We start from the raw sequence: 23,244 nt of genomic DNA, 5'->3' as shown, positions 1-23,244 counted from the left end.
TCTTATTAGATATTTTTTCTTCTAGTACCATTGCTAAAATAGACCAAAAGAGGGAAACCCATTAACTCTTCTTGAATGACCCTAGTTCCTTGCCCCTTTGTTATTTTTCAATTAAGTATTTTTTATATTTATATTCTTCCTTTTATTCAGAAATCTAAGTTAGTGCATGAAGTATTCTTCACTAACCTATATTATCATCACAATATAGTATTTTTTCATTCATTCAGTAATTTTGACAGCTTAAAGTGAATTGAACCTGGGACTTTCTACTCCTACCACAAGCTCTGACACATCACTCACTACATTGGCTTTCAAATCCATTAATGATTTTTTAGTTTTCATCGTTATTGTACTTGTTTTTGCTTTAAATTAACATTTGTCTTTCCCACCATGTTGTCTTTGCCACCAAGTTAGTTAGCTAAGTCAAATCAGGGATCCTTTATGCTTTTAAGTATATTGTTACAAAAAAAAGTATTAAATTATACCAATGGTGCAAATGAGCTCTTTTTAATCACAGTTTTCCTAGACTAGTTCATACATTATTCTAAGTATAATAGTGTTGGCTTTACTTATTTTATCATCCATTTCATGAACCCAGCCACTCCTTGTAATCCATAAACCATAAATTATTATCTAATAGAAGGGGCAAAAAACTAGGGTGGTTCAAGAAGAGACCCTACCCTTTATATAAGAACAGAAAAGACTGGTCAATGTAATACTCATGCCAGAAATTCTTCAAGCTTTCAATTGGGATATGAACTATCACCAAAGTGCAATCTCTTTATCTATATTTGAGGGAATTTAAAAATCAGACTGCGTATATGTAATATACAGTGATTTTCCTAGTCCCCTTTCAGTATTCCCTAAGAGCCTGGAACAAGACTTTCACTACAGATAGGTCACTAGAAGACATGCATGCATACTTTAAATATGCAATTCAACTAAAGAAGCTGTAGAAGAAATACATCCAAGATGTCTAGTTGCTGTAATTATAAGTAGCTGTTGCTTGAAAAAAGGGGAGATGAAGATTTGAAATCAACAGGAAAAAGAGCAAATGTTTACCAATCTTGCATGGAAAATTTCTGGCTCTGCATCAAGCAATATTAGTACTTGTAGCTGATCTTTGAAGCAACCTCTCTCTCCTAGAGCAAACCAGTTAGAGTTGTTGAGCAATATTCTCCATTTTCCATTTCATGATTAAATTTTCCAAGAAACAACTCCTTTTTTAGAAATTCAGTGAGATTATGAAATTTTGCCTTGCAAAACCAACTTTTAAGACTATAGAGTCATGCTAAACTTGAGGATCATCACCCTTGTGAGTCTTTTAAAACTATTAAAACTATTAAACTATTAAAAGAAAGACACGGGAGAGAGAAAAAACCTTCTAGTCTCTTTTACCAAGGTCGATGGGAATTTTCAAATAATAGAGGCAGGTAATTTTTATCTGGATTGTGATTAAAGCAATAGAACCTCTATGACGCTAATTAGTCATTTTCAATAAACACACAAAGAGAACTAGAGAATAACTAATTTTGGATTTCCAGTAAAACTGATTTGGACTGTTACAGAGTTCTGTTTGCTTCATTGCTCTATTGCGATAGATATTGCAGTTCAAACTTAACATATTGAATCATTCTTCCAAAGTTCAATAACTGCCACTTAATCCATCACTGTGTACTATTTTGGTTTTCCCAGAAAGGCATTACCTTCATAAGGTTACTTCAAAGGGAATATTCTTGAGCTAAGACTAATTGCAAATTTCTCTAATGCTAGTTTCTCTCAAACTGTCCTCTATAACAGTGGTCTCCAACCTTGGCAACTTTAAGACCTTTAAGAACTCTGGAAGTTGAAGTCCACAGGTCTTAAAGTTGCCAAGGTTGGATGCTACTGCTCTATGACATCTCTTAGTTCTTACCGAGCATTTCAGAGTTTTTGGCCAACTGTGCACTCAAGTTTTGAGCATAGGTGGGGGGGGGGGACGGGACCCATAAGTTAACTTTTCTAAATATGTCTATTATCTGTCTTTTGCACGGCAGTCCTATCTAGAGTTTTAATGTCAAATCTTTTAACAAATCTAGAGCTAAAAGGAGGCAGAATGTTATTTGTCCATCTCACTAACCATTTAAACATATAGACTTAGTTACACACACACACACACACACACACACACACACACACACACACACCCCTACTGAAATTATCAGAGTATTAGGAAACTTGTGGATACAAACCCAGGGTTAACTCCAGTACAAACAGTGATCCTTATGAAATCAACCCCTTTGTTGTATTACTTGAAATTAGAATGGCAATAACCTGTAGGGGGCTTGAAGGGGAGGTGGAAATACAAGGTCACATTACAACTACATCTATCTATATCTGCTCACATTGCATCATGCCAGGATCTACAAAGTAGTCAAAGCCACATTTTGCTATAACTAACATCTCTAGAAACAAGAGAGCTGCGTAGGCAATAGTGATTGTGCTATTGGGAGATTCTGCCAGAATAATTTAGCAAAACATGTACATGTATTTCAACCTGAAGAGAGTTGCAGATTGAAATAATTCTGAAAGATTACTTTCAAATGAAAGCATACTACAGAATATTTTTAGATAACTGAATTATCTCATCTCTCCCCAGAATTTAATGATCATTTTTTCTTTCTTTTCCCAGTCTTCAAGGAGTGAATTGTTGGAGGAAAAGGGGAAGAGGCAGATTAAGTGGCAAGCAGAATGGTTCAATTCATTGGAGGACATGGGACTTGGTATAATAGTGCAGAGAATAAAAAGTATGACCTGAATGGAGAGAGGGACGATCAATTACCAAAGCAGCAAAAAGGGAAACAGTGCTTAAAATCAAATATTGAGGGAGGATTATAAAAAATATCTTAGACAGGCATCTCCTTAATTCACATGTACATAAAAGAAGATTATGTTACGGTAGCCAATCTAAATGGAAGTAGTTTATTAGACTTTTTGTTGTTGTTAGTTGTGAAGTCGTGTCCGACCCATCGCAATCCCATGGACAACATTCCTCCAGGCCTTGCTGTCCTTTACCATACCCAGAGTCCATTTAAGCTCACACTGGCTGCTTCAGTGACTCCATCCAGCCACCTCATTCTCTGTCGTCCTGTTCTTCTTTTGTCCTCAATCATTCCCAGCATCAGGCTCTTCTATGAAGTTTATTTCTTAGTCTAGGGCTGACAAGAGTCTAGGGCTGACAAGAAATCTGCCTGATGGCAATATATTATCTGCATTCATTTCAACAATCTTTGCTCATGTCCTGTTTTTGGTTTCAATTATACATTGACATATTAGCAGATTACTCAAGATCAGAAAATAACAGCACAAAGAAGCTTACTAAGTAGTTTTGCTTTTAACAAGAATATATAAGCAACAAAACCAGTCCAGAGTTCCAAGAGCCATGTCAAGGTTATCAATCAGTCCAGAGGTGGGCCAAATGCAAACAAATCTCACACAAGAACTGGAGACTGCACCTGTTGATTCCAACAAGAGATCATGGGTCAGGGCTACCTCTTAAAGCCAGCTGCCTTTATTCAAGAGATGTATGCCTTTACTTTGCAAGGAGCCTCACAGAATGTCTTTTCTATGCTCTTCACTCCAGTCATCAGGTGCAGGGACTGAGAGGTCATATGTCATCATTATCTGTACTCCAGCTCTTTAGGTGGTGCCTGTGTTTGATCAGCCTCAGATGATTATTAACTGTGTATCTCCTGAGACTGTTCACAGGTTCTGCTGGAGCTTTTCTTGAACTTCAGAACCATCATTTGAATTCTTACTGACTATAGCCCATCTGTAGTAGACACATTTAGAGGATTATATTCAAGGGAAGGGGGAAAAGAGATGTAGCTCAAATTTTGTGCTGAGAACAATTGTATTATTATTATTATTATTATTGGTCTGGGAATAATCAAGAGGGAATAAGAAAGATCCAGGTTGCCTTGACTTCTAAGCTACACCTGTTCTTTGCATAGTTTTGACTTGGGAGACGGAAATTAGATCCCCATTTTGCTCCCCATATTTTTCTGTTGAGTGTCATGGAAGATTATTTCAAAAATATATGAAAAAAACAACAACTAAAGGAAGGGAATGGAAAGATGCAAGCAGGATGAAGAGCTGAGCCAATAATACATTTATATTTTGGAATATTCTGATGTTAGAATACATAAACCTATTATGTAAAAAATATAGTGAGCAGGATGGGTTTCTGAAAAAGAAAAATGTATTATTGGCTAGAGTGGCTCAGCTTATTTTAAAAAAAAATTAAAATAGGAAAATAATGTAGTAGAAATGCATAGTTCTTAAAACTACCATTGAATAAAACAAAATGTTTACATACAAAGGCTGAGATTTGTCATATTCCAATAGGACTCATGGATGCAAACTAGATTTGTAGAATTTACATGGTATGACAATGAGTTTAGGAATGGAATGGGTTGTTCTACTAAAACATTTCTAAAATGATATGTAGAAAATATGTATTCTGCAGTGCAACATTCAGCAATGGACTTTTGAGAAGTTGTATCTTATTTTTGTAATTGTTTATGTTGCATGGACTAAGTAGTTCCAACAATGGATTCACATGTAAGATGAAATATGATATTATTTTTATGAAACAGTTCATGCCCTCTAGTACATTTAGTTCACTCCTATGCTTTATAATTATTTAAGATATTTATACTCCATGCATTATTTAACAGATCCAAACTAGCCAAAGGAATATTCTGTAAAACATTTATTTCAAGCTTTTGGATCAGGCAGTTAGATAAGCACCATTAATGGTGTGGTTTAGTTTTGGTAATTACTGTTTAATCAGAGCAGAATGATTTTGTATTTATTATAATGGATTTAGTATACTGTCCAGAATCTGTTGTGAGATGGAAGTCTCCATAAAAGATTAAAATAAAATTAATAATTTTATTTATTTTGTTTATTTAAGTAAAAAAAACTAATCATTTTTTCAAAACAATTTGGCAGCAACAGAAATACATCTGAATGACCAAAAATACACTAAAAGAGAATAAATTTGGTTTAGTGGTTAAGGCAGCAGGTTAGAAAACAGGGGACTGTGAGTTGAAGTCCTGCCTTAGCCATGAAAATCAGCTAAGTGATCTTGGGCCAGTCACTCTTTCTCAGTCCAAACCACCTTACAGGTTTGTTGTGATGGTAAAAATAAGAGGAAGAAAGACTCAGGGGTAGGCTGCTAGGGGTTCGCAGGAGTTCGGGAGAACTTCTAGCTAAGATTCTGTGCAGTTCAGAGAACACCCAAATCCCATTCCTGGCTGGCCCCGCCCACCCTCACAGGCATCTCCACCAGCCCATTTTTAACGCAGGTAAGTGCAGGGTGTGCATGGAGGCTTGGGGAGGGCAACAAATGGCCCTACCATAAGTTTGGGAAAGCCAGAAACAAGGTCATTTCCAGCCTCCAGAGGGGCCTCCGGAGCCTGAGGTGGCCGTTTCCACCCTCCCGGAGGCTTGAGGAAAGCCTCCAAAGCCCCAGGAAGGGCAACCCCCCTACCATGGTGTAGGAGGCTGACTAGGTGGGCACATCCACCCAGCAACTGGGCAGAGAACCCCTTTCTAAAAGAATTCACATGTAAGACCCCACCCCTGAAGAAAGTATGTTGGATATGTTCACAACCTCCAGTTATTTGTAAAAATAATAAAAGTGGGATATATTTACATAAATAAATAAATAAATATCAGAACTCCAATAGTCATAAAAATATTTACTCTAGCAATTACATTACTTCTCTCCAGAAAGTGAAAAAGAAATATTTTTAATCCAAATCTGATCAAAAAGGAAGATTTGAGGACTTCAGGGGGAGGGTTGGAGAATGTAAAATGGTTCTGTAAAAGCAAAGCTTTGAAATAACATTGAGAGCATAAGTAGTAAGATTTGCATTCAACCAAAGGTGGTGGAAGAAGTATTGGTCTCACCTTAGGCACAAAGTAAGCTGGATAACCCTGGGCCAGTCACTTTCTCTTGCATTTATGGAGAGGACAATGGCAAACCACTTGTGTAAAAGCCCTCCCCAGAGAGCTGCAGAGGGTTGTCCAGATAGTCTTTGAGAATTGGACAATTGAAGGAAGAAAAAAGAAGAATATTCTTCTGATTCAGTAAAAGCTTCTCAAATCCTTGTCCACATGTTCTTTCTTCTCTCCTGTTTCTATGTTCTCGAAGCACTTTTCTTTTAATCGTCCTGTCCTGTCCTGTCCTTATTAATTCACTCTGTGAACTTGGCTTTTACAGGCTTAGCTGTGACTATTCAACCAACTGTTACACAACCAATAGAGATTCGCCTGGTGAACGGTTCAAGTCGCTGTGTAGGGCGAGTGGAAATATTCCATAATGGTCTGTGGGGTACTGTTTGTGATGATAATTGGGGCATAGAAGATGCCCGTGTTGTCTGCCGGCAGCTGGGCTGTGCAACTGCAATATCAGCACCAAGGGAATCCAATTTTGGCCGAGGAACTGGTCGCATCTGGATGGATGAAGTTCGATGCATTGGGACAGAAAGCTTCCTCAATCAATGCCCATCAAGACCTTTGGGAGACAATGATTGCCATCATGGAGAAGATGCGGGTGTTGTGTGTTCGGGTGAGTACATCAACTGAAAATTGTGTCATATTTGGCATGACTGATTGATATGAAGGTTTCAACAAGGGAAGCTTTTCACAGTATGGATGGAATTATTATAACCCATTAATATTTGAGCACCAACTGTTAAATTTCCACATGCATTACAGAATAGGTAGATGGATAGCATCTTTGGAATGTTAACCTTGGAATGATAAACTTAGTGCATGTTATAATGTATTACAGAATATTAGTATTGCATATGCTTGAGTGAAAACATTCTCTCGTGATGATAAGTACTATTTACCATAACAAAGGAAAGGCATATACATAGAATAGCTGCAGGATATTACAAGAGGACAGTTTAACTATCCCTTGGAATTAAACTCATTAAACTCTTTCTATAACATCAAAAAAACTCATGAACCAATATGAGAGTTCAAAATTGTAAATATATCCTTAGTTAAGCTTGAGTCCTGGTGTTTGTAGTTTGCCTGACATCATTATAGAGATGGTTGATCATCTAATGGCTCTGGATTGACATATGGTCCCTTGCCCCAGTACTAACTAGGTCTAATTCTACTTAGCTTCTGAGACTGGCCAAACTTGAGTACCATTATATTTAAGAAGGGGAGCATTGATGAAAGAAGAATATGATTACTTTCTGTGCAGTAGGAATTCCAAACTTCTTTGCCAGATCCCTGTCAGAAACTACAAGAAGGTTATAAACATGTTCTTTGCTTGCTTTTTAATCCAAGAATGGCTGCTCTGGATGACTGCAACATTAGAATCCCCTACACTAAATTAATTTTCCATTCTCTCTTTTTCTTTCTACACAGAGATGAGACTGGCAGGTGGTTCAAGCCTTTGCACTGGAAGGGTTGAGGTGTTGTTTAACCAAAGATGGGGAACAGTATGTGACAATGGCTGGGATTTAGCTGATGCCACTGTGGTGTGCCGGGAAGTAGGTTGTGGAAGTGCTTTAGCAGCAGCAGGTGCAGCTAAATATGGACAAGGAACTGGTCCAATCTGGATGGATCAGGTAAACTGTACAGGGGAAGAAGACAGTCTAAGAAAATGTCCACCAAAAAGTATGAAAGAACACAGTTGTAGTCACACTAAGGATGCTGGCGTGGAGTGTGCAGGTAATAATCATAAAATATCGGAGGAAATATTATATATTCTGTTCTTATTTGTGGATTATTCTGTCCATCCACCGGGTGGGTGTGTTAATTCTGGATGCAAAATCAATTGTAGCACCAAACTATGTTAGTTTGGCATATTGAAAATGAAAGTCATTCCTTGAAAAATATTCCCCATTCATTTTTTTGTCTTTTAAATATGTAAGGCAGTGATAAAGTGAAAGGATCTTAGACAAACAACAACAAAAAATCCAAAAAGAAAGAAATAGCAATTATTGCCGTGGGGAAAGGAACTAATAGGAAATTTGTCCAAGTCTCCTTGAAAGAGATAAACGATCCACCAAATTTCTTTTTTTCTGAAAATGTCATCCACCAATCATAAGGATGAAATAAAAAAATCTTCCATCGGGATCTGCTGTCTTCTAAAAATTAAGATGGGGCAAATGTGCTGTTTAACTGTTATCTCCTCATTTCTCTATTGTTTTCCTCAATGTTGCCTTGATAAAGATTCTCTAAATCTTCTTATGAAAATTCATTATTTATTTCCTCCTATACCTTTGAAAGCAAAGTTCTGTGATACGCTAAGACCCCATAAGAGGAAGAGAATATTTGATTTGCAAAGAAGGGGAAGTCTGAAGTTTTAATGAAAAATAAAATTTAATTTCCTTTTTCTGACATAGCAACCGTTCCCCCCCCCCAAAAAAAAATACCATTGAGATATTCAGCCCTTTTACTTTTATACATATATGTCTGCATTCATATATCTCAAGATTTGTACCTGGAAATAAAAAGAAGAAACATTTGTACTTTATGGTCATAATAACTACAGAAATATGGAATTATAAGCAACTTAATACTGGAAGTGATATGCAAATGATCACTTGGAATGGCAAAAAAAAGCATGATGCATGCTGCATTTTGTCCAATATTCACTTTAAAATGACGTATTAACTTCATTATGAAACTTTACAATGGTTGCAAAACTACTCATAATATTTGATGAGAGGGGCATCATGTCACTGGTTTAGACCATTAGTAGGAAAAGTTCCTCTTTTTGAATCATTTTCGTAATCACAATGCATATTTTATTTATTTGTCAAATTTACATGGTTACTCATCTCACAAAAATGTATTCTGGAGAGTGTATAAGTAATAAATCAATAAAATAGAAACAATCATTAATAAAATTAGAAAATAATTATTATTAAAATATTAAAAAGGCATAGGAAAGAGTGAATATTAACAATAAGAATGGAGCCATCTTAGAATGCCACATTAAAATGCCATATTCATTTGCAGGTATAAACACAATGAGGGCTTCAGTGTTAAAAGAGATCTTAGTATATTGTAGAAAACCAATTGTGCAGTAAACTATCTCCAGAAATGTTCATTCCTTATCAATGTTTCTCTTTTCAGAACCACCTGAGATCAGATTATCAAATGGTCCCAATCATTGTTCAGGGAGAGTTGAGATCTTGCATGAAAAACTCTGGGGAACTATTTGTGATGACGACTGGGACGTTGATGACGCCAAGGTTGTATGCCAGTATTTAGGCTGTGGGAATGCACTGTCAGCCCCACGTGGTTCTCGCTATGGAGCTGGAGCTGGTCCCATATGGCTGGATGGTGTGAACTGCACAGGGTCAGAGACAGCCATCAGCAAATGTCCAGCAAAAGCATGGGGGGAACATGACTGCACTCATTCAGAAGACGCTGGTGTGGTATGTGCAGGTAAGAGGTACTTCTGAAAACTCAGGACTGAAGCTGAGTGTGTGTGTGGGGCAGAGGGGTTGGATCAATTTTTCTGAAAATAAATTCATAGTTTGGTGGATAAATAGACTACTTAGTAGTTACACATTTATTTGTTTATTCTTTTTTGTTTCCATTTATGCATTTATTTGTTTTATATTTGCATCTATTTTAATAGTTTTCCTTCAAAAGGTAAGCCCAAAATGGTTTTAATGTAAGAAAAGAATGCTAAAGAAATAAGTGAAAAAAATAATAGGAAAACAGAAGTGGCTAAAACTGATGTGTAGTTTTGAGAGACCCTTCATGTTATTTCCTTATTAAGAGGAAATAAAACCTGGAAGAATATAGTATTGAAAATAATTCCAGTGCAATAAAATACTCTTAGCCTGTTGTGATATGCCAAATGCAAACATTTCTGAAACATAACTTGCACATAAGCAAGTTGTCACCTCTTATTTCAGAGAACTTTCAGGAACTTTCTTTTCCCTCTCTTGATAAATATTTTTGTCAAGAGAATGGGAGGTGAAATCATGGCAAAATAACACTTTTGTTTTCCTGTCAGGATAGAATGATGAAGAAGTATGAAATAAATCTTGATTCCAGTTGACTGTTTTACGTATTATGTTGCTTTTTTGAAGCAATATAGAAGTTGCTAGCCATTGCTTTCTTCCAGGAGGGAATTTTTTTTCTGCATGTTATTTGTTTTGTTGACATACCAGTCCAACCTATTTCCCATTCAAGCACTAAGTTGACTTTTTAAGATCAACCAAGGTCCTGCTACCTAGTGAGGCTCCTCTTAGACAGAAAAGAAAAACTTCAGATTAAGTGATATAGCAAAAACTGGTCCAAAAGTCTCTAGTTTGAAGCTTTTCAGACGGACATCTAGAGTGCTGATATAGGCAATGACAAAAACCCTGGGGGACTTTGAATGGGCTGGCTTGGACGTATCAGAAACAATCAGATGTGATTTTGCTCGTAGGATCCTTTCTGCTATTCCAATATTATTATCTGACTTCTGATTATATTTTTAATATGTGTACATTGTATTTTTCTTTTCCCCTGGTAAATACGTTTCCCTTCAAAGTTGTGGAAATTGTATTTGGAGGATATACCATTTTGCTTACTTCTTTTGTCCCATCAGAACTTCGACTAGTAGATGGACCCACTCGTTGTGCAGGAAGGCTTGAGGTGTACCACAACAAGCAATGGGGGACTGTGTGTGATGCAGACTGGGATTTAAATGATGCCAATGTGGTATGCAGAGAACTGGAGTGTGGAACTGCCGTAAAGGCCATTGGGGTAGCACGGTTTGGCCAAGGAACTGGAACCATTTGGCTAGACAGAGTGAACTGCACAGGGAAAGAAGCTTTTCTGAATGAATGCCCAAAAAGACCTTGGGGAGAGCATAGCTGTGAACACATCAATGATGCAAGTGTGGAATGCTCAGGTAATTTGGTCAGTTATGTTGGAACCTAGATCAAGAGCAGACTCCTGGTTTAGTTGCCAGTTCTTCCGCCATGGCAAGGTTTCTGGATAAAACTGACATGACTTAGCTCAGCTGAGAGTGAGGAATGATTTCTTGAAATAGAAATATTTGGCACACATGCATGCAGATTATAGCAGCATTTAAAGTTGGGTCAGTAGTCCTAAAAGTAGCTAAATGGTTTCTCATCAGGAAAGGAAGGAAGGAAGGAAGGAAGCAGGGAGGGATCCAAATTGGTATGTGAACAAGCAATTATCTAACAACCACCTTCCACTTAAAATCAACAATGACTATGTATCACATAATCAATCAAAGATTGCTTGAGCTGTTTAGTCCTGGTGGAAAAAAAGTAAAATATCTTATAATCAGCTGCAATATGAGGGGAGAATGTAGAAGTTGTCACAACAACCAAAGCAGTAGCAGCAGCATTACTGTACAACCTTTGTCCTCTGTGCATGTCAACACATGCACAGGGATGCTATCTTCCCTCTCCTTCAACAATCTCCCTGCTCCACACCATGGATGCTTCTAATTATGAGCTTTGAAATTGCTTTCAAGCATCCCTTTAAGCCATGGCTTGTTTCAAGACCATGCCCAGACAAAAGAATCCGCTAGCCAATGTCGACTGTCGACCCCTCAGGGGAGGGCCTTCTCTGTGGCTGCTCCGGCCCTCTGGAACGATCTCCCCGTGGAGATCCGGACCCTCACCACCCTTCAGGTTTTCTGCAAAGCCATTAAGACTTGGCTGTTCCGGCAGGCCTGGGGCTGATGAGTTCCCAGCCCCACTTGAATTGTTGCGACTGTTGCTTTGTTTTTAACTTGTTTTTGTCCTTGTTTTGTTGTTTGTATTCCCCCCCCACACTTTTATTTGTTAGTCGCCCTGAGTCCCTTGGGAATAGGGTGGCATACAAGTGGAATAAACAACAAACAAAAGAAAACAATCCTGCAGATCAAGAAAGTAATGTTTTACTTAGCCAGTTCCTCGTTCCTTCTATTTTAGCAGTTTTGTTGTCTTGTGTCCTTGTCCTTTAGGCTTCATTAAAATATTGAATGGGGCATAAAACTGATCAGAAGTAAATCAGGAAATGATAAACAAACTGCATGTTTCTGATGACACAGCATGTTAAGCAACAGTTGAAGTCAATAATGTCGGATCATGAGTTACTATGTTAGAATAAATGGTTTTATTCTTGACCATTCACAAATCACAATCAAACAAAGCATATTATGACAGTGTGACATATGAAGTCAGATATAGGTCCAAACTCCTGTGTTGACTCTACCTAGTTTTCATACAGGCTGTTGTGAGAAGTAGGAAAATAACAGTGACTCTAACCATTTCAGACCCCAATGAAGTCAGATTGGTGAATGGTACAAGTCGTTGCTCTGGGAGAGTTGAAGTGCTGCACAACCAACAGTGGGGAACAGTCTGTGATGATGGCTGGGAGCTCACCAATGCGCAAGTTGTGTGCAAGGAACTCGGCTGCGGAATAGCTTTATCGGCCCCACGAGGAGCAAAATTTGGAAGAGGAAATGATCCTATTTGGCTGGATGATGTCAAATGTAAAGGAACAGAAGCTGCTCTCCGTGACTGTCGTCTAAAATCTTGGGGAGACCACAACTGCAACCATGGAGAGGATGCTGGTGCTATATGTTCAGGTGTGCACTTAAGGAAGGGTAATATACAATGGGTTTGGAGATTGACCCGAATAATAAGCATTGTTTTTCTTTGCTCAGCATCTTCTTCTCATTTAGATTTTGGCTGCCTACATACAATTGCCCTATATATAGTTCTTGGTATGTCAGCCAATGCGCAAGTGTAGCTGTTGAGTTGAAGAAGATTTAAGTGCCTCTTCAATTAATATTTGCTCCTTCTCATCTTCTATTTCTTATATGTTACTTCTATTTCTTATATATTGAGATTAAAAAGTTGTTTCCTCAGTAAGGATGAATTTATTTATCTCAAGTAAATAATTTCCTTCTTAAAAATTGTTCTTCTGTAAATGTCAGGAACCAAGATTTCTGGAAGCAAAAAGGGTCAAAAGCTTCTCCTTATGGAGAAAATTAGATATGTTGATGGTTAAAACCATGTTTCCTAGCAAGAAGCTGTGTGTGTGTGTGTGTGTGTGTGTGTGTGTGTGTGTGTGTGTATGTGTCTGGATGGTCTCTTGTGGCGAGCCGAAGCACAGAGAATGGAAGTAGTGATCTTCCTTCCATATTTGGGCATACTGGGGGTTGTAAATCTGTCTGTCTGTCTGTCTGTCTGTCTGTCTGTCTGTCTGTCTGTCTGTCTGTCTGTCTGTCTGTCTGTCTATCTATCTATCTATCTATCTATCTATCTATCTATCTATCTATCTATCTATCTATCTATCTATCTATGTATCTATCTATCTATCTATCTATCTATCCCCTCCCCTTCGTGTGAAATGGCCCAGCAGTTAGATATTCAAGAACCTTGCCAACAATTTATTTTATGATGTTGTGATTTTTCAACCTTTTATTTCCCATTAGAACTCCGATTGATGAATGGCTCAAGCCGCTGTTCAGGAAGAGTGGAGATCTTCCATGACCAGCAGTGGGGGACTGTGTGTGATGACCGCTGGGACATCAAGCATGCTGAGGTGATCTGCAGGGAAATGGGCTGTGGTGTTGCTTTGAGAGCCCGAAGAAAGGCATTTTTTGGACAGGGAACAGGGCCAATTTGGCTAGATGATGTGAACTGCCAAGGAACAGAAACCTCCCTCAGTCAATGCACAGCAAGCACTTGGGGAAGAAATAACTGCCACCACGGAGAAGATGCTGGGGTGGAGTGTGCAGGTTAGTTTTAGCTAATTTGGGATTTTTATTTTATTTATTCCAATTGCTTTGGGGATATTTATTATGGCTGAATATTGGGATACAAAGTCTAATCTCCATGAACCTATAATGAAAAGACATTTAATATGGAGGAAACATAAAATACAAATGTTTTGAAATAATATTTTTGCTAATCTACAAGATGTTCTTCTAACCTCCAAGAAGGTAGTTTCAAGATAGACCAACAATTCTCACACATTTTAAATGAACTCATGGAAGGGCATCAACTCACACCAGAGAGGGTAGATATAGATAGATACAAATTAACAGAGTTGCAAGGGACCTTGCAGATCATCTAGTCAATCCCCCACCCAAGCAGACCTTACACCATTTCTGACAGATGGCAGTCCAGTCTCTTTGTGAAAGCTTCCAGTGATGAAGCTCCTACAACCTTTGAAGGCAAGCTGTTCCATTGGTTGATTACTTTCACTGTCTGAAAATTTCTCTTTATTTCCAGGTTGAATCTCTCTTTGTTCATTTTCTATCCATTATTCCTTGCCTAGCCTTCGGGTACTTTGGAAAATAGCTTGACCCCCTCCTTTCTGTGGCAATCCCTCAAATATTGGAGCATTGCTATTATGTCTCCCCTAGTTCTTTTCTTCACTAGACTAGCCATGCCCAGTTCCTGCAATCATTTGTTGTATGTTTTAGCCGCCAGTCCCCTAAGAGCCAAGGTGGCGCAGTGGTTAAAAAGCAGCACTGCAGGCTACTGCTAGATCAGCAGGTCAGCGGTTCAAATCTCACCGGCTCAGGGTTGACTCAGCCTTCCATCCTTCCGAGGTGGGTAAAATGAGGACCCAGATTGTTGGGGGCAATATGCTGACTCTCTGTAAACCGCTTAGAGAGGCCTGAAAGGCCTATGAAGCGGTATATAAGTCTACTGCTATTGCTATCATTTTGGTTGCTCTTCTCCGCACTCTTTCTAGAATCTCAACAAATTTTTAATAGCGTGGTGACCAAAACTGGATGCAGCATTCTAGGTGTGGTCTTACTAAGGCTTTGTAGAGTGGTATTAGTACCTTACTTGATCTTTATAGTATCCCTCTGCTAATGCAACTTAATACATTGGTTGCATTAACTTAGTGAAGAGAGCTTCATTCTGATATTTATTAAATCAGGCTGGAGTCTTTTAGTTACCAGATTCTTACATCACACAAAGACAAGGGTGTTTTCTTTTTCTTTTTTCTTTTAAAAAGTAGTTTGTTAAATGACCTATAGTTCTTATAGTTCACATAGCATATACATATCATTCATTTTTGCAAGACCCCAAAACAGATATTGAATACTTGATGAAGAAACTAAATGACTTTAGAGCACTAATGGACTTCAAAACAAATAAACAGAAAATAACAATGGTTGTCTAGAATAAGGCTTTTCAGGATTATGAAATCTTGACAAAAATGTCAGGTTTCAAGATGGAGAAAAAAGTGAAATATCTTAGGGTTACAGGGACAAATAGAAATTTTAAATTGTTTCAAAACAATTTTGTAGTTGATATCAAAATTATATCTAAAAATACCTTTCAAGATGGGATAATTTGCAATTACCCTTATTGGGTAGAATCTCTGTAATTAAGATGAATGTTCTACCAAAGATGTTACTTTTATTTCAGACTTTACTGATACTTATTACTGATACTCCATTTAAACAATGGCAAATTGATATTTCCAAGTTCATATGGCAAGAAAACCCCCCAAATATTAGTTACAAACTATTACAAGGTGAACTTATCCTCAAATTGAAAGAAATGATGGAATCAGAAGGACATGTCTTTCACTGGTTTACATATTTAACAACTAAAAGAAAGGCTTAAATCAAACTTTAAAAGTCATAGATTTGACCTTATTGTGTAGTAATAATGAACATATTATTGCCAAGATGGGTATAAACTGTTATTGAAATTGAATTTGGAGAATGAGTATGTGAAGCATTGTATGATCCAATGACCAAAGAGCTTTGGATATAATATAATGCTTGAACAAAGGGAAAAACATGGGGTCAAAGTGTTTAAAATTTACAGCAAATTGTAATTTAAAATATTTTTTTATGAAATAATGATGGTATTTAACAACAGTAATTAGATTCATATTTTAATGGAGAAGATACCAGAAACTTTTCTTTTAGGCTTAATGGATAAAAAAACTTGTCCCAAAGATGCTTTTTTCAAAAGGCAACTGAATTTTCTTTGCTTTTTCATTGAAAATGTTTTGTTTCTTATCCAAGAAGCTTCTTCAGTTTTAACTCTTAGAACTTAAGATCTTCTTGAGAAGATGAGAAGTGAAACTATCTATTAATTCTTGTGTTGCTAATTTTATCTTTAAGGCAAAAGAGGAAATAATTTTACACCTTTAACTATTAAGATTTAATAAGAGGTATACCAATCTCTTATTCCAAAGTTCTTGCAATAAATAATATTTACCTTAGCATTTCTTTAATTGCTTATTTAAAAAGGGGGAGGGGGATTTCTCTTATTCCATTATCTGTTAATTTTTCTGCAGATTTTCCTTCTACCAAGCTTAGAAATAATATCTATCTATCTATCTATCTATCTATCTATCTATCTATCTATCTATCTATCTATCTATCTATCTATCTATCTATCTATCTATCTATCTATCATCTATCTCCCAACAAAGCAAAGAAAGGAGGAATGTGGATAATCTTCAGTAATGTTCTTCCAGTGTCCAGAAACAGGAAAATAATATCATTGTTCATAACAGTTAATAATATCAAAGTCACATTTAATTTAATGATAGATAATAATAGCTAAATTTCAAAGAAAGGAGTCACAAGCAATGAAAATCTGATGCTGAAAAACAGAATAACATAATTGGGAGGGACTTTGGAGATTTTCTAGTCCAACCCCCTGCTTAGGCAGGAAAGCCTATACCATTTCAGACAAATGGTTGTCCAATCTCTTCTTAAAAACCTCCAGTGTTGGAGCATTCACAACTTTTGCAGGCACTGTCAGGAAAGTTCTCCTTAGTTCTAGGTTGGTTTTCTCCTTGATTAGATTCCATCCATTGTTTCTTGTCTGGCTTTCAGGTGCTTTGGAGAATAGGTTGACCCTCTTCCTTGTGGCATCCCCTTAGATATTGGAACACTGATATCATGCCATACCTAGTCCTTCTTTTCATTAAAAACAACAAGAATTATTCCAAGCATATTTCATGATCCAGTATATTCTAAAGATGATTAGAAAATATAATTTATTATTTTCTAATTAGATTGAGGAAAAAATAATCTAAAGCAATCCAGGATATATTTAGAGAGATAATTACCAAATTCAAAAAAGAATGAGCACCTCCAAACACGCCTGCTGATTTTTTAATAATGAGAGTTTCTACCATGAGTGCTTGCAGGTAAGCAACAATTGAAAAATGAAAGTTTGTTGGAATAAGTTATGCTTATCTCAGTCTAGAGAAGACTTCCTTGACATGTTCCCCCACCAAAAAAATATCTTAGTGAAGACAAAGGTTGCTAAGGGATGTGGCCAAAGGTTATAAAAGTTGTAAAAATGTTCACATCAATTTTGTGGGGAATTTCCTCAAAGTCAATGGTCTTCTGATAATATCGTCTATCTTTTCAGATCCAGTGGAGCTCAAACTAGTCAATGGCTCTCACCGGTGTACCGGGAGGGTAGAAGTATTTCATCTCCAGCAGTATGGGACCGTTTGTGATGACAACTGGGACTTGAATGAAGCTGTTGTTGTGTGTCGGTATCTTGATTGTGGATCAGCCATTTCTGCCCCTCGTTCAGCTCGGTTTGGTCGAGGAAATGATGCTATCTGGCTGGATGATGTTGAATGCACAGGAAGTGAAACTTCCCTCACTTCTTGCAAGGCTAAGCCTTGGGGAACCAATGACTGTAACCACGGGGAAGATGCTGGTGTCGTATGTTCAGGTAACTTGAACATGTATTCTATATTAGGAGAAAGTAAAATAAGGACAGATAATCAGACTGATTTCCAATCTTCAACGATTCCTGATCATTAGATAAGTTACTGGTTTGAACTACTATGTAAATTGTCTCATGTTCTCCACCAAAGTCTTCTGAATAAGACCCAGTAGGATTAATATACTATTGCACTGATGTTCTTCTTGTGGATTTCACAAGGGCATCTGTTTCACTATTGTGTGAAATAGGATATTGACTAGATTGGTATTTGATCTTAGCCAGTCCAGTCTCTTCTTATATTTTGCCATCCAATTTTTCCTCAGGAAAAAGAGATTGTTTATTTATTTATTTATAAAATTTATTGGCCATCTACCTCAGGGTAACTCTAATTTTTAGAAAGAGTGGTATGTGGTCATGTGCTATAATCAATTCCAACAAGAGAAGAAAACTAAAGAAGACTCAGGTACACACTGGAAACATATTGGTATAATCTGTCATATTTACAATCGGTCAAAGATAGAGAGAATTTAGTAAAAATAATACTGATGTATCTCCATAATCTGAAGCAAAGCATATGTTTATGAAGCAAATCATCTCTCTCAATTGTTCTGTTCTTGCTGGCCTCTCTGAAGACCATTGTAGGTCCAGCTCAGTTTGAAAATGCTTCGTGTCTCTTGGGAAAAGTTTTATTCACATCCTGATCTTTCCAAACACATACTCTAAGAGGCTAATCCGTTTATCCCTTTGACTGCTTTACTTTCAGAGAATCTCAGGCTAGTCAATGGCACGAATCGCTGCAGTGGAAGAGTAGAGGTTCGAACACCTGGGAGTGATGAGTGGGGGACAGTCTGTGACCGGACATGGGACTTAAAAGAGGTAGAAGTTGTATGCAGGCAATTGGGCTGTGGAGGTGCTGGATCGGCTCCAAAAGGAGCTCATTTTGGACCTGGATTAGGCCACATCTGGATGGATGATGTTAATTGTGACGGCTCAGAAAATTCCCTTCAAGAATGCAGAGCAAATACCCAGGGGACAAACAACTGTGTTCATGGTCAGGATGCAAGTGTTATTTGTTCAGGTAATTCATGGTAATTCAAGTTGTGATTTGTGATGATTTTTGCATTAGTCTTCATAGCACATAGCTTTATTAAATGTATCAAAGGGGGGTAAACTAGCAATGGAGATCTTGGGAGATGACAAACAGGACCTGCAAGATATACAGTGACTACCATATATATAAACATCTAAATTGCGACATTGTTTTAGAAATATTTAGAAATATTATTTGGGGCGTAATTCAGAAAGAATTCTCATTTTTTTCAGCCATTCAGTCATGACTGACCCTTGGTTACTCTATGGATTAGCCCATCCTCACCACTGCCACCCCTTCATGTCTGGTACCGGTATGCCACAGAGGGCCTGGCAGAATATATCCCAGCTGGAAGCAACAGTGCAATAACCACTGCTACCGGGGGCGAAGGGGTGGCGATGGCAAGGACGGGCGGACCCGGGCTTTCCTTCCTTTTCCCTTCCAAGCAGGCTTCTTGCACAGCTCCAGCCCATGGCTCTGAGGAGGATCTGAGGTGTGGAGCTCTGCTGCTTCCAGCTGGGATATATTCTGTCAGGCCCTCAATGGCGTCTTTATGCCGGTAGCTCACCTCCCCGCCAGCAGCTCCTCCACCAGCATCCTGGCTGGAAGCGGAAGCACAACAGCCGCTGTTGGAGAAGGGACGAAGGGGTGGCAGTCGCCCATTCTCGCCACTGCCACCCCTTCGCCCTGGTAACAGCGACTGTTGTGTTGCTGCTTCCAGCCAGGATGCTGGAGGAGCTGCTGGCAGGGAGGCAAGCTACCTGCATAAAGACACCGCCAAAGGCCTGGCTTGCTGACATGGGAGCAGCTGTGGTGGCTGCCTGGTCGCTCCTGCCCTACCCTCTGTGGCTGCAGCTGCTGCTCTTCTGGGGCTGCGCGGGGACCGGCTGGCTTTTCTGGAGCACCCGAGCCAGCCAGACACTCCAGGCCTTGGATCCACATCAGTGCCATGGACTGCAGCCATGCAAGTAGCCCGCTCGGGTGGGGAAGGAGGGAAGCCCTTGCCCATCCTTGCTGCCCTCGCCCCCGGCAGCTGTCACAGTGACACTTCTGGCTGGTGTTGGAGTGGCTGCAGGAGGCGGCCAGCCACTCCTGCCCTTCCCCTTGTGGCTGCCACTGCTTTTCTGGGGTGCCTGAGCTGGCCAGGCACTTCGGGCCATAGATGAGCCATGAACTGGAGGGCTGGGGCCACACGAGAAGCACTCTCAGGCGGGGAGGGAAGGAAGCCCGACCACAGCTCTACTCTGTTAAGAAGCGATGGATGGGAGCCCTTCTCTGTGTCTTTTGGCATACGCGGCCATTGCTCTTCCTGTTGCTGTTTTTTGCATGTGCATGCATGACAGGAACCAGATCACCAAATGGCCGACGTGCATGTGCACACTGGAAACAAAGATCATTTTCCTGGCAGGTGCATGTGCACCGGGCAGCTACTCTTCTGCTTTCTGGCATGCCAATGCGTGTGAAGACCAGATGGCTGCTGCGCCCAAACCCAGAAGAGCAACTGGTGATGGCTCCACGTGCCAGGAGAAATGGGTCTGCGTGCCACTTCTGGCACCGTGTGCCTTAGGTTTGCCATCACGGGTCTAGGACTTCTTAGTTTGATATTTTTGCAGTCCATTGTCTATTGTGTTTTGAGGACAATGATGTTCACATTTTGAAAGAGGGACAAATTCTTTCCTCAATAGAAGTGGAAGCCTCAGATATAACCTGTTCCTCTTTTCATGTTGCTGTTTCATCAGCTCCCAGGAGGATTAAAACCACTTTAAACATTCATCAGAGATGTTACATTTAAGGAATCACTTAGGGCAGTGATGGCAAACCTTTTTGGCACCTAATGCCCAAACAGAAATGTCCATGCATATGCATGCATGTGCGCGTGCCGGAGCACTGGAAACCTGAAGACCAGCTGGCTGGCCCACATATGCCTGTTTTTTGTCCATTTTTCAGGCCATTTTTAGACATTTTCAGCTATTTTTCAAGCTGTTTTCCAGGTTGTTTTCAGGCCATTTGTGGGCCATTTTCGACCTGAAAGATGGCCTGAAAAATGGCCCAAAATGACCTGAAAATGGCTCAAAATGACCTGAAAACAGCCTGAAAAACAGCCTGAAAAAGGCCCCAAAACAGGATGTTTTGGGGCCAACTTTAGTCATTTTCCAGGCTATTTTTCAGGCCATTTTCAGGCCATTTTGCAGCACTCTGGTGCCCCTAAAGACCAGCTGGCTGGCATGCGTGTGCACACGGGAAACCAGAAGAGCAGCTGGCAGGCCCATAGAGATGGCTCTGCATGCCACCTCTGGCATTTGTGCCATCACGGTCCTAGGGTAAAGGATTTAGGAGTTGGAACACTTATACCATAGTGACAATTTACCTACTCACCTAATGAGTCTATCCAGATTATGGAAGAAATGAAAAGAACTCCAGTTGCCATCATTCAACTTCCAGACAATTCTATCTGATTAACTGAGAATCTTAATCAACACCACTAAATTTTCTTATTTTCTTCAGCCACCGAGCTTCACCACTTTTCAACACAGCTCAGCATGGCATTGACCTCACCAGACTTGGTATTTTTTAAAAAAATTCTTAGGGAAGCATGCTAAATCCTACATAAGTCCTACAGATGTATAGTATACCTATGCTATACGAATGCCAAGAAAACGCAATACATTTACTACCAAATTTTCTATTTGGAAGAAGTATTTTGAGATTGCAAAAATGGGGATGAGCCAAGGTGGACACCCTTCATTCATAAGAGATGCAAACTTTGCAGATTATAAAGAAAGAATAATAATTGTCAGCAGCTATTTTTGACATCTTCCTTTAAGTTCCTGATGGCAGTTTTATCCTTTACTGAGCTTTCTGATGCAAAGACATTGGCAATAAATTGGCCCAAATTTTAGTTGCCTCAATCAATTGAAAGTATTTTGCCATATTAGCTCAGCTGTGTTTCTTGGCAAACCTTAACTTTCCTTGCTCTGTACCTTTCTTGCATTCATTTCTAACAGACAGAATGAGCCTACGATTTCATTTTTTTCACCAAAGATTCTAATGTTCTACAAAGTTGCTAGATAGAGGCAATTATAGAAGTACTGTAGAATGAAGGCAAGTGAGTGAGACTTTTTAGAGCCTAGAAACAAGAAATCTCCATCACTTTCCCTTGCCCCACACCTCTATCAAACCTCATTGCTCCAAGAAAGATTTCCACATCTGGACCACAAAAAATGTGGATAATTACTATATGAAAGCAAAAAATTGTATATGTGCTCACAACCATTTCTGAGGATTGCCTGGAGTGCTGGGACTCAATGGGAACATTGTCAAATGAGAAGGGAGGGAGGGAGGGATACTGTTGCTCCCAGTTCTTTCTCTCTTGCTATTCCTGTTGCCCCAGTTTTTGCCTGTTAGTGAAAGACTTGAGATGCTTCCCTGGCATCTGCTGAGACCTGATTTTTCTCTCTTTTAATTCTCTTCCTCCACCGATGTCCAGCTCATGAAGAATGGGGGTAAAGAGAATATGCCAAGTATATCTGAGTTGCAAACATCTGGGTAACCACTACATGGTAATGGAGAGATGCTGGTGTCTAGTGGTTTTCCAGATTTTTTTCATGCCTAAAGATATGCCTGAAAGATAAAAGATTTTGAGGAAATTGAGTGGGAAGGTGTCTTTTGAGAAAAGAAGTCATGAGTCTATTCTGAATAAGAGGACATTCTTTCTGAATTGAATGGTGGATGAGAACAAGTAGGAACACAAAACCTAGTGTGAAAGAGGAAGGTCAGTTCTTCTGAGGCTAAACAGAGAAGTGCCTATAGGATTCTCCTCTTCCATTTCTTCCTCCAGCCCTCAACTACCACAACATGTTTGGGGATACTTTGTACTTGCACTGTCTCATGCTTGGGGTGGGGGGAGGTATTCAGAAAGGTTTTCTTTTTTTGCATTTCTCATTTTAAGTATACATTCACATAAATGTTATTCATCTTTACATTTGTCATTCTTATACATTTGCTATTTCATTTAATAGGTTTTAATATACAGTTCAGGTTGCTTTATTTACCATCCCTTCCGCCTGTTGTAACACCACTTTATTTTCCCTTTCTTTTCTCCCTGTCTCCCTTCTCTATTTCCTTCCTTCCTCCTTTCCTTCTCCTTCTTCTTCACCTACCTTTTCCCCTACTCCTACTCTTCCCCTTCCCCCTTCCTACCCTCTCTCCTTCTCTTTCTCTCCCTTCCATCCTCCTCTCCTTCCCCTTCTTTTTCCCTTACCTTTCCTCTACTCCTATTCTTCCTCTTCCCCTTCCTACCCTGTCTCCTTCTCTTTCTCTCCCTTCCATCCTCCTCTCCTTACCTCTTTCTTCGTTTCTCCCTTTTCCTCTCATTCTCTCCTCCTCTCTCCCTCAGAAAGGTTTTCTGAGGGGAGGACAGAAAGCTCT

At 39.1% G+C, this 23,244-nt stretch overlaps 1 protein-coding gene across 1 annotated transcript in view; it reads left to right on the top strand.

Moving 5' to 3' along the window:
• The window catches only part of LOC106550055 (scavenger receptor cysteine-rich domain-containing protein DMBT1), a 34,155-nt gene that overhangs the window by 4,813 nt on the left and 6,098 nt on the right, over window positions 1-23,244 (top strand). Inside the window, exons 2-9 of the mRNA XM_014067836.2 lie at window positions 6,272-6,619; window positions 7,438-7,743; window positions 9,157-9,471; window positions 10,631-10,936; window positions 12,317-12,631; window positions 13,484-13,789; window positions 17,418-17,732; window positions 18,490-18,804. Of these exons, the coding sequence (XP_013923311.2) occupies window positions 6,272-6,619; window positions 7,438-7,743; window positions 9,157-9,471; window positions 10,631-10,936; window positions 12,317-12,631; window positions 13,484-13,789; window positions 17,418-17,732; window positions 18,490-18,804 (2,526 nt within the window). The remainder of the gene's footprint in view (window positions 1-6,271; window positions 6,620-7,437; window positions 7,744-9,156; window positions 9,472-10,630; window positions 10,937-12,316; window positions 12,632-13,483; window positions 13,790-17,417; window positions 17,733-18,489; window positions 18,805-23,244) is intronic.

Source organism: Thamnophis sirtalis, unplaced genomic scaffold (genome assembly GCF_051295495.1).
Source record: "Thamnophis sirtalis isolate CommonGarterSnake01/CBP01778 unplaced genomic scaffold, rThaSir2_p1.2 scaffold_4, whole genome shotgun sequence".
NCBI lineage: Eukaryota > Metazoa > Chordata > Lepidosauria > Squamata > Natricidae > Thamnophis > Thamnophis sirtalis.
This window is presented reverse-complemented; position numbering and strand designations above follow the sequence as displayed.